General features: G+C 38.1%; 1 protein-coding gene across 7 annotated transcripts in view; it reads left to right on the top strand.

Annotated features, from left to right (window-relative positions):
• Positions 1-311: 311 nt before the first annotated feature.
• Positions 312-12,134, top strand: part of LOC149811908 (RING/U-box superfamily protein) — a 45,444-nt gene continuing 33,621 nt past the window's right edge. For 2 of the 7 annotated variants that reach the window (XM_089993125.1, XM_089993123.1), the window contains exons 1-2: positions 312-501; positions 1,047-2,076. In XM_089993125.1, coding sequence (XP_089849251.1) covers positions 1,755-2,076 — 322 coding nt within the window. In that variant the 5' untranslated portion in view covers positions 312-501; positions 1,047-1,754. The remainder of the gene's footprint in view (positions 502-1,046; positions 2,077-12,134) is intronic. The other 5 variants (XR_016428517.1, XM_089993120.1, XM_089993124.1 and 2 more) reach the window with 4 other exon arrangements.

Here is a 12,134-nt window from a genome sequence, read left to right as displayed (position 1 = left end):
AAAGGCTTAAATTCGTAGTTGCCAAAGATAAAAAGTACTAACATGTCGGATGTTTGTGATTTTTGACATAAAAAAAATATCAAAAATTATAAACTAAAAAATACCATGGTCAAATCAGCCGTACGGTCATTTCCCGTTTTTAATGTACTACTCAAGATACCAAAACGACCAAATTTGAAAATAAACAAAACCCCAAAAGCCCGAACTCCCGAAAAATGAAAAAAACAGAAAAGACAAAACCATCACCACTATAGAACGCAAAAAAGAGGGCTTCATTTATAGCGACCGCTTCATTTCACAAGACTACCTTTCCGTTCTTCTTCTTTTCTGAGTTTCTCACTTCTGTGGAGGATTTTCTCGGTTCCCAGGGTGGGAGAGGACATCATTAAGGTTTTTCTTCTTCTCTCCGTTCCCGTTTCCAGTAATTTCCCCTGTTCTGAAAGTGTAGAACATCCGAGAATCCTTCTTCGGGGTGACCGAATCGACCCTCACATTTCATCTGTAAGAAATAATTTTCTTCATCCATTTTTTTTTACAGTTTTTTCTGTTTTTTCTCTTACTTAGGATTACTGGGTCCGGATTACTAAAAAAAGAGAAGAAGAGGGATTGTTGGGTACCTGATGGGTTTTCTACTTCGTAAACGAAGAATCGAAATCTCTAGAAAAATCCTTCTTTTACCCAAATTCCGAGCCATTTTGGTTCTTGGATTCTGTGTTTTGGTATAGGGTTTTGAGTGATTTTTTATAATCTCATTAGAACCCTTGTTCGTATCGGATATAAGTTTGATGATGGTTGTGAAGATTTCTCTGTTTTTCATTTGGTTTATTGATTATATTTCTGCATCCGGTATTATATTTGATGGCGTTCGGTTTCATGGGAATTGGTCATCCATTAGTGTTATATGTTCCTTTTTGGACTTGTTTTGGGGGTGAATTTCCAGTGATTATTCTTTGCATCGGAGGGTTGGATGAACATAATATGTTTCACTTGTTTTATTATGTATTTTATTCTTTTGGGCTCAATTTATTTATGCTTTTCTGCAACAGTGCACTTTCTAATTGATAGAAGGGAAGCGTTATGATATAGGTGGCTATTGGTTGACGATCACCATTCATCGGTGTTTTAAGTTAAATGAATTTTGGGTGGTACTCTCAGGATATCAATATTAGATATTGGAGGTTGATGTATAGACGAAATGATGTTCGTTGAGGGGAGCTGGCAGTTGTTGGTGCTCATTTGATCTTTTATTTTATTGCCATCTGGTGGGTGAATCCCTTATATCTTTGCGCGAGTACCCTGGAAAAGGTTTCGAAATTTTCCAGAAGGATACTTGATGCGGTTTGGTTTCTATTTAAGCAACTTGAATGACAGACGTTAGTGGCGATTGTTAAATTTAAGGCAATACGTTAGTTTTGTGGTGCTGTTTCCTTTGGATGATTGTCTGATTCTTTTTCCTGTATCTTATATCTTCATGATACTACTCTTGGGGAGGATTTGAGCCTGGCAGCAAGTACCTTCTGTGATTAATTAATTGTGGGGCAAATTTTTGCTGATGAACTTGCAGAACCATTATAAACGAGCATTGGTGATATGTTTGTTATGAAGTGTTTATGAGTTATCCATCTTCCGTGCTGGAAAGTACTTGTAGAAGCTGCTAGATTTGACAAAGTTTCACCGAAATAGCTAAGACGGGTTCGCTTTGTTGTGTGGCTGCGAGGCCACATGGATCCAATGCAGGAAGCCAAGAGTGGTCCATGGGTCCGAATGAACCTTATTGGCGAACAAACTCTAGCTTTTCACCTCCATTGTCAAGTCGGTGGGATCCAAGGTTTCAGTTGGAAGGGCTGTCACATAGTTCCTATGGTGGCATGCAGCTTTATGGGTCTTCACTGTCTTCAAACAGTAAAGAAAGCAGAGGCTGGGTGAGAAATGACCAGTTGCCCAGTCACCAGTATTCTGCATCTGATGGCATCTTCTCCTGTTTTAGCAGCCCAACTGACAGCATTCAGACCCAGCAATGGACTCTACCCGTGGAGGGAGTCAACCACAATGATTTTGCATCAACTGCAATAAAAGGTGTGTTATGATTATTAATCCAACATTTACTTTTTTGGCAGATAAATGTGACTGTTTTGAGGTTTTTAAATAGTATTTTATTGTCTCATCACTCACGTTTGGGTATGAATTCTTGTTGTTTATGCTATGCATTGTTGCTATGTTTCTTTCTGGCCAAACTGTGCTTATCTATGTCACAGGGACTCGGCCAACTGGGTGCCGCACCTGCGTTGACGCGACGCGATGCGGGTGCCCATGCGGGTGCGGCACCCGGTGCGGTCAACGCACCCAGGGTCATTTATGTCCAACTTTTGGACTTTATATATATATATATATATATATATATATATATATATATATATATATATATATATATATATTATATAATATTTTTGCCGCACCCCCGCACCCAAATTTTTTGAAAGTGCCGCCCGCACCCGCACCCATGTGACATAGGTGCTTATCGATTTTATACTTATTCGTGGATATTTGCTATCTGGCACATCCTTTCACATCATGTTCATGTCTATATACAAATTCACACCCACACCCACTCTCACACACCCACCTACAAACATGCAAGCATGCATGTTCACACTCATCCTGCACATCCTTCACTGTGATGTTCGTGTTGATATAGAAATGGACATGCACATACACACACGCATGTAGTCCCTAAAAAGTTTTAAGTACATGACAGTAAAGATGACATGATGAGTCTAGATATGTTAGCACTGCCTTATTTATATCTTTGTATGCACAGTCCCTGCTCATTTCAAATCATTGACTGCTTGTTTTCCATTTTAACATGCATAGACATCCAAATTCTTGTTTAAAAACATTGATGCATTTGTTTAATAGCTTTTCTAATAGTCATAAGCAGTTTTTCATTTACTCTTCCACATCAAAGCTTAATTGGCAATTGAACTTTATATTTTCCTATTTTATTGGAAAAAGCAGTGGGCAATGTTGAAGCATTGTTTTCATTGAAAAAAATGTCGAAGCATTGGAACAGAGTCCTAGTTGACTAATTGGTGGAACCTGTGCAATTAAGCATAGGTGGTAGTGGTAGCAAGATTGTCAGAAAAAAGTGGAGGAAACCATTGCTATCTATAATGATGTATGTAAAAGCAAAACTCCTACTTCACATGGCATCATTCATGGTATGTTGCGTTTCTCCTCCTAAAGAGAGTGTTTTGGGGATAGGGTCTATCTTAATCTAGACTCTAATAGAATCTAGAACCAGTCATCCATATGTTACTCTTTGCATCCTTTGCATAAAATGATTTGCTTGCTAGGTTGTATCCATTTTTCTGTTGGTTATACATGAACTTTTCTTCAAATACCAAACATGACAAAACCCATGGCATGGGTATTACCGTATTGGGCATTTTCCTTGAAGTCTCTTTAAGAAGACTTTCCTCAATCCTTATTCAATGATATATCTGTAATACATTTAATTTTCTGGATCCTATTCTTATACTATTTCATGTGAGAGTTAAGTTGGTTATCTTTGTATCGATTCCCTCATTTTTCTCTTTAAGCTCTAGATCTAATAGTCGCTCACTTGGTCCCCGAGGGGGCGGATTGTTGCGGTCCTTTCCATGTGGACCTGATGGTGTAATCAAACACCAGACAAAAGTGGAAAGAACTGTTGCATCCCTTTTTCCTCACATGAATCCCCATTTTTTGGGACAAAAGAGTCACACCCCTAGGGGTGCAACTCTATTGTCCTGGAGACACTAGTCTTGGATGAGTGTGTCTCATCACATATGTTTTTCACACCAAACATTCTCTTGGTAGCAACATGACAATTCCGAAGAATAGGAGACAAAAGGGATCTTCCTTCATTTTGCATCAAGAAGTTCTGGGAAATGAGTTATAAGGATATTTTCTGTTGTCTAGTGTTATTCTATTGCATGCAACAGTCTTTAACCGACTGTTGGTAATCTTTGTACTGGTTTCCTCTTTTTCTTCTTTAAGCTTTGGGTTGAAAGAACAACTAATCTGTGTACATCATGAAGACTACATTTTATAACTAGGTCTTGTTGCAGACTCCTACTGGAGTTCCAGCATGAGAGTTATGGATGATCCTGCATAGGTGGTTTAGGCAAATATCTACATTGAAAACATATCAGCTAAAGACTAAGTTTGTGGATGTCAAAAGAGGTAACTCTAATGTTTTGGACTGTCACTTGAATGTGAATATCGGAATGAGACACGATATAGATACACTTGGTATGATATAATAGCCCTAAAAAATGAGGACCTGGGAACACAACACGGTCCTAAACATAAAGCACACACAGATATCATGTTCAATATTTTGTCATCATCTTGCAAGGTTGTAAGTATCGTAAGGACACCTATTGTATCGTATTGTAAAAAATCATAATTTTTTAATAATGTATTCCAAAATTTCCAAAAAAATAATGAAAAATCAGCAAAAATTAGCAAAAATTAAAAAAAATCATTACACATGAAAAATGATGAATTGCACAAAATACAACCATAAAATCACATATGAAGCATTTATGTCTCTATGAGCCGCATAAGACATCATCAAACATCAACTATCTCACAAGAACAATGCAAAATATTAAATATCTTGCAACTAAGAACATGCCACAAGACTCATACTTTCATATTACATAAATGAAAATATTATGACAATAGTTTCACTCGATTTTAAATCTGTTTTCACGCATTACTTGAGTGCCCCATTGCCATACCGGATCATCTGATGCCATCTTTGTTGGATGAGTTTGGAGCTTGATTTCTACCTTAATATAAATCCCTAAGTTTCTCGGATCCAACTTGAGTGGAAAAATGGTAGTTTTGTAATTTTACTCATAATAGAATTTTTTTACCTTAATCCACTTCCTTGAGTTTAAAAATGGTAGAAATGCATTCTTACTAGAGCAAACCGCAAAATCCCTTTCCCTTGCGCACGGATTGACCCTCAAATCGCTCTCACGACTCCTAAGGTGTGTGGGTACTCCTCTAATGGCATCCACACAAATGAGGGAGTCAGCCTTCAAGAGGTCTTTAAAACCCATTTTTTTTTTACGATTCAACCCTTTTTAAAATGTGTATCGTACACGACATGATACAATACAGGGCTGTATCTTATGATATATACAATATAGATACGATATGCACTCGTATCACGATACAAGTGCATATCATATCGATTTTCTTCATAGTAACGATACGTATCGTACGGTACGATACATATAACCTTGTCATCTTGAAAAGATGTTCATTATCATGTGATCGTTGCTGCCCAGTCATCTAATGTGCCTCAAGTAGGTGTCATTATCAAAGGTTGTGGTTGTTCTAATTATGTTGGCCATGGGACAAGTCTTTTGCCCGCTCCATCATCATCTAGACTAGGATATTCAGTAGTATGCATGAAACACCCTAGGACGTTCAGTAGACACTCATGCTATGATCCTTAAATTAAAGAAGGCTATTTATAGCCTTAAGCTGGCGTCGAGAGCATGGTTTGATACTTTAACATTGTGATTTTTTGGTTCGCCTTTGTAAGGAGCCAATCTGATTATTCCCTTTTTTGTTCATTATGATAGATTTGATATGGCTATGGTGCTTGTATATGTAAATGACATAATCATCACAGGATGCTATGCTGCAAAAATCAAAGAGTTGAAGAATATCCTGCATAAAGAATTTCACATGGACTTCGGCCTTCTTAGATTCTTCTTTGGCATGTAGGTGGACCAGCAAAAGAACTCTTTGATGTTTAATGCAACAAAAGGATGCATTGGATCTTAAAAAACAGAGTGGAACGATTGATTGACTGCAAGCTGGTGGAGACTCTCATATTGCTGACAAAAATGGATGAAAATAGTCCTGCTACACTAACCTATTTAATTTTATGACGTATAAAGTTTATAGACAGAAATAACCATATGAACAAAACAATACAACTACAAGTATTATACAAGACTAGTAATACAATAAATGTATATTTTGTAATGAAAAGAGGCGGAAGCACCAATAGCAAAAGGCACTCTTTAAGAGTGACCACTAGAGCCAAGCACACAAACACCAAATGTGCACACACAAAACTCTCAAAAATAGAAAATGACTTAAAGTCATAAGTTGGATATTATTGAAGAAAAGAAAAAGGGTGAAAAACCCATACATTTACAAGGGGGAACCTCCTCTTTATATAGAGGAGGAAAGCCTTGAAGGAGGACCATAAAGGGGGCTCCCTTCTAGTCGTTGGGAGCCCCAACGGTCATAAATATGACTGTTGGGGCCCCAACGACTAGATAGGTGGGGCCCCTTTATGGTTCCAAAAAGTAAAAACAGAAAAATTAAAAAGGAAAAAGAAAAAGGGGAAAAAGGAAAAAAGGTAAAAAAGAAAAAAGTACATGTGGAATTACCAAAACACCCCTATCGGGTTTTTGGTTTATACAAAACAGGAAAAAGCTATATTATTATGTATATATACATATATACGTATATATACTTATATATATACGAATGTATATATATAAGTATATGTATATATATATATTTATATATACATAATTTAACATATTTCCTCACTTCTCAAACTTGGCATGATGCATAGGAATCATCCTAAGTTTGGAGAAATATTTTGAAGCAAGGAGGGAGACTCTTGGTGAACACATCAGCTACTTGCTCCCCTGAATTGATGTGCTCTAGAGATATGATTCCATTTTCATATGCTCTCCTAAAATGACAATCTACCTCAATATGCTTAGGACACATGAAATTTAGGACTCTACAATGTGAATATCACTTTGATTGTCACAATACAAGAAGGTATTTGAATGCACGCATAATTCAAATTCTTCCATAGTCATCTCATCCACGTTATCTCTGTTGTGACTTGGGCCATGGCCATATACTCTATTTCAACTCTAGACAAAGCTACTTGTTGTTTCTTGCTCTTCCATGAGATCAGAGCGATACTAAGAAAAATGCAAAAGCCAATAATAGAGTGCCTATCACGAGTAACACTTCCAAAATTAGCATCACAAGGGCTCTTAATTCAGTAGAGGGTGATGAAGAGAAGAACATGCCATACTACATAGTGTCTCTCACCTACCCAGTAATCCTAAGGACTACAACAAGATGCAGTGAATGAGGGCAACTAGTAAACTGACTCACAATATGGACAACAAACATAATATCTAGTCTAGCGATAGTCAGATATATCAAGGTGCCAATTAACTACCTATATGTAGCCAGATCCTCCAACACATCTTCATCAGTGGACGTCAACTTTATGTTAGGCTCCATGGGCGACTCTACCCTTTTACTATCACCAACCAACCTTGTTATTTCTAATTCGGTTGCATACTTGTGATGCAACTCTTCTTGAGGTATGCAACTTCAAGCCCAAGGAAGTATCTTAATTCTCCTTCATCTCAAATAGATTTCCTAGCCTTTTCTTAGTATCTCAATCTTTTAAACATCTTCACCGATAGACCATCATATCATCTACGTTACTACAAATAACAAGAGTACGCATTTTCTGTGTAGATGATACAAAGGTTGGATCACAACGATATCTCTGCACAAATTCTAGTGAGTTAACAATTGAACTGAATTTATCAAATTAAGCTCTTTAAGCTTGTTGAATCTATATAAAGCTCTCTTAAGCCTGCATACCTTACCTTCTGGATCTGAATATCCTTGTGGCAACTCGCTATACACCTCTTCATCTAAATCATCATCCAAGATTGCATTATTCACATCAAGCTGCTACTGATACCAATTCGTTATTGCTGCCACTGTTGATAGAGTCCTTATGGTCGTCATATGAGCCACAAGTGCAAAAATCTTGGATATTAAACCCCAAATTGTTGACTATAACCTTTTTCCACTAGCCGTGCCTTATACCTCACAATTGATCTACTTGGTTTGGTCTTAATCTTGAAGAACCACTTGCATCCAACAACATTCTTTTCAGTTGGAAGTTTCATCAGTTTGCAAGTTTTCTCTTTTTAATGCATTTAGCTCTTCAGTCATAGCCTACTGATATTCTTCCTTGAAGGTTGTTTCTATATAAGATTTAGTCTCAACGACTCTCAACATAGGAGGGAATTAAGACAAAAAATGCACGATGTTTAGGAGAGAATGATTCCTAGGAGACAAAATGAGTAGGAAGAATTGAAATACGAGAGCTACATGTAAACGAGGAGATTGCTCTTGGACAGCCTGCTTAGGATCAATTGGAAGAATATGGAGATTAGCATTTATTCCTCTCTTTGCTCAATCTGATCTATAAAAGGTATAAGTCTGAATACCCTCTTGTCTCCTTACATAAGTTTGAATACTACTATTTTTAAGAGCTTGGGTCTTGAACAACCACATTCTTGTCATTATTCTCTTCAATCAGATATGGAACCAAGAATGAAAAATGAATATATTTCATCTTAAACAACCACATTCTTGTCATTATTTTCTTGAATCGGGCATTATTTTCTTTAATTGGATATGGAACCAAGAATAAAAAATGAATATAACATTTTCTTTCTTTTCTTCAAATTGATTAAGGTATGACACATGCTCAAGAAACATAACATGTCTTGTTATTCAAAGTTTCCTATTGATTGGATCAAACCATTTATATCCTTTTTGTCCATCAAGAAATCCCAAAAAATATTTCATTGCTCGAGGTAGAAGTTTATCTCTACAACACTCAACTAACAAGGTAAAACATGTGCATCCAAATATCCTCAAGGATTTGTAATAAGACATTACCAAACAATCCAAAGTTTCCTATTCATTGGATCAAACCATTTATATCCTTTTTGTCCATCAAGAAATCCCCAAAACCAACATTTCATTGCTCGAGGTAAAGGTTTATCTTTATAACACTCAGCTAACAAGGAAAAACATGTGCATCCAAATATCCTCAAGGATTTATAATTAGAGACATTACCAAACAATTTTTGGAAGGGAGAAATAACTATAACTCTCGATTCCCCTCTCTGTCTCCCTCCCTCTCTCTCTCACTCGCTCTCTCGATTTACCTCCCTCTCTCTTGATTCCCTTCTCTGTCTCCCTCTCTCTCTCTCTCTCTCCGAGAGGGAGATAGAGAGGGAGAAAACATGAGAGAGAGACAGAGAGGGGGAAGACGAGAGTCAGACCAGGGAAACAAAGAGATAGAGATAGAGGGGGAAGACGAGAGAGGGAGACATTGAGCGGAAGAGAGAGAGAAAGTACCTCTCTTCTTCTTCTTTGTACTCGCTGCAACAAATAGAGAGAGAGAAAAGGGAAACTGGAGAGAGATATAGAGAGAAGGGGAAGGGCCACACCCTTCCCCTTTTTATAACTTGCTTAAATCAACTTGGTTTTGTTGACCAGGTTTGGACAAATCTAAACCTGGTCAACAAAGCTAAAAAAGTCCTTTAAAAACAAGTCTCTCTCTCTCTCTCTATATATATATAGTTGTGTCCCCATACCCTATTTTTTGAAATTGTTGTGTCATACCCTTCAGATCCATTGCCCCAAGTCCTTGATACAGACCCAACTCAGCTCAAAGGGTCCAAAATATGCAAACGGGTCCAAGTGTGACTGACTCGGATCCAGGATCCAAGCTCCAAGCAACCTCAACCAAGTGGGACCCGCCCAGAAGATGCCAAAACAACATTGCAGGCACATCAGTTGTGTGGGACCCACCCTTGGGTGCCCTCTTGTTTAATGAGGGAATTGAATGCAAGCGGGGCCCACATGGGGCATCCCCTCTAGAAGACTCCATGGAAGGACATGTGGGCCCCACCCCCTTTGGCACCCCAAGGTACTTAAGTCCTATAGGGGACTTATGCAACCTCTTGGGGTCTCTCCTTAATGGATATTGGGGAAGCCCAAGTGATCTTTGTGAATTGGGTTCTATATTGATGAGCCAAGGAAAGGCTCCATCTAAGGAGACTAGATTTATCTATAGTTTGATATTTTCCATTTACTTTGCTTTGTAGTTTGTGAGGCCATTATGAGAGCTCTCTTAGCCTATAAATAGGGCTCATTTTGATGTATTGAGTATGATGAATGAAATTTGGAATTGTTCCTTCTATTAAACTTGTCTCCCTCTTCTCTCTGTATTTCACATATCCCTCTCTAGAGGACGTCTTCTTCTCTCTCTCTCTCTCACCCTTGCGAGTCGCTGCCCCCTGACTCATCTCCCTCTTTCTAAGGGCTCTCCCTTGCCAACTAAAGGTGATTAGATCCTCATTGGGTCTATATTGCCTAAGGACTAAGAACAAGCAACCAACTCCATGCGGTTCGAGTAGACTGCATCAACTACTTGGAGGATTCAACCCTGCTCGGCCAATCCAGTGGAACCTTGGCCAACCCGGGATGACCCAGACCTACAATGGACCTTAGTCTACTTGGACCAAGTCTTGAAAGTCATTAGAACCCCTTCCTTAAGCCATTCCCAAGCCTGGAACCCCCTAAACCAAAGTTTGTCCAAAACCCGTTTTTTGACAGAAACCTTGTCAGACTAGCCGAAGTCGCCTAGCTCAAACCGTAAATCATCCGATTATGAAATTTTGACCCAAGCTTCCTTAGAATCTCTAGTTCAGACCCACCAAAATTCACTATTTTATCATATCTCTATACAACAACACAACAACAACTACGCCTTCATCCCAAAACAATTGGGGTCGACGATATGAACCAACAAAGAAAATCATTCTGGGTCTTCCACATGAATCCTTCTCCTCCAATCATTTCTATCCAATGCCATGTCCTCGGTGAGGTTCAAAGCATTCATATCCTTTCCTATCATCTCCATCCAAGTCTTCCTATGCCTACCCCAACCTCTTTTAACTAATATATTTTCCCATTTCTCCATCCTTCTAACTGGAGCATCATAAGACCTTCGTCGAATATGTCCAAACCACCGTAAACGATTTTCTCTCATCTTATTTCAATGGGTGCAACGCCTACCTTCTTACGTATCTCCTCGTTCCGAATCTTATCTTTTATTGTATTTCCACACATCCATCTAAGCATACACATCTCAGCTACACTCATTTTTTGAATATGATGTCTCTTGGCAGCCCAACATTCCGTACCATATAGTAAAGCAGGCCTAATAGTCGTCCTATAAAACTTTTCCTTCAACCGCAATGACATTCTACGATCGCACAACACTCCAGTTGCACTTTTCCATTTCATCCACCCAACCTTTATCCTATGATTTACATCTCCATCAATTTCTCCATACTTTTGAATGATAGATCCCAAATATTTGAAAGAATCATCCATCGGTATTTCTTGCTCACCAAGCTTCACTACACTCCCATCACTACTTCGTTACTTACTCAACCGACATTCCATATATTCTGTCTTACTCTTACTCAACTTAAAACCTCTTGCTTCCAATGTCTGTCTCCATAATTCTAACTTAGCATTAACCTTAGCTCTAGACTCATCAATCAAAACAATATCATCAGCAAACAACATACACCACGGTACATTTTCTTGAATTGATCTCGTAAGCTCATCCATCACTATAGCAAATAGGAAAGGGCTTAAAGCAGATCCTTGATGTAACCCAACCGTGATAGGAAAATTGGTTGTCACCCCTCCACAAGTGCGGACATTGATTACTACTCCTTCATACATATCCTTAATTATACTAATGTACTTGAGAGAAACACCTTTCTTCATCATTGTCCACCAGAGAACATCCCTAGGTACTCTATCGTATGCCTTCTCCAAATCAATAAAAACCATATGCAAATCTTTGTTCCTCTCTATTTTTCTCAATAAGTTGTCTAAGAAGATGTATAGCTTCTATAGTTGATCTTCTTGGCATAAAACCAAATTGATTCTCCGATATCATGACAACCTTCCTTAACCTAGACTCAATCACCCTCTCCCAAAGTTTCATAGTATGACTCATGAGTTTTATACCACGATAGTTTGTGCAATCTTGTATATCACCCTTATTCTTATATAGAGGCACCAAAGTACTCTTCCTCCACTCATTAGGCATCTTATTTGTCCGCCAAATCTTGTTAAAAAAATTTGTCAACCATTCTAAACCTTTCTCTCCCAAGCATTTC

This window comes from Nuphar pumila, chromosome 17, assembly GCF_984573655.1.
Source record: "Nuphar pumila chromosome 17, dmNupPumi1.hap1.1, whole genome shotgun sequence".
Lineage (NCBI taxonomy): Eukaryota > Viridiplantae > Streptophyta > Magnoliopsida > Nymphaeales > Nymphaeaceae > Nuphar > Nuphar pumila.
This window is presented reverse-complemented; position numbering and strand designations above follow the sequence as displayed.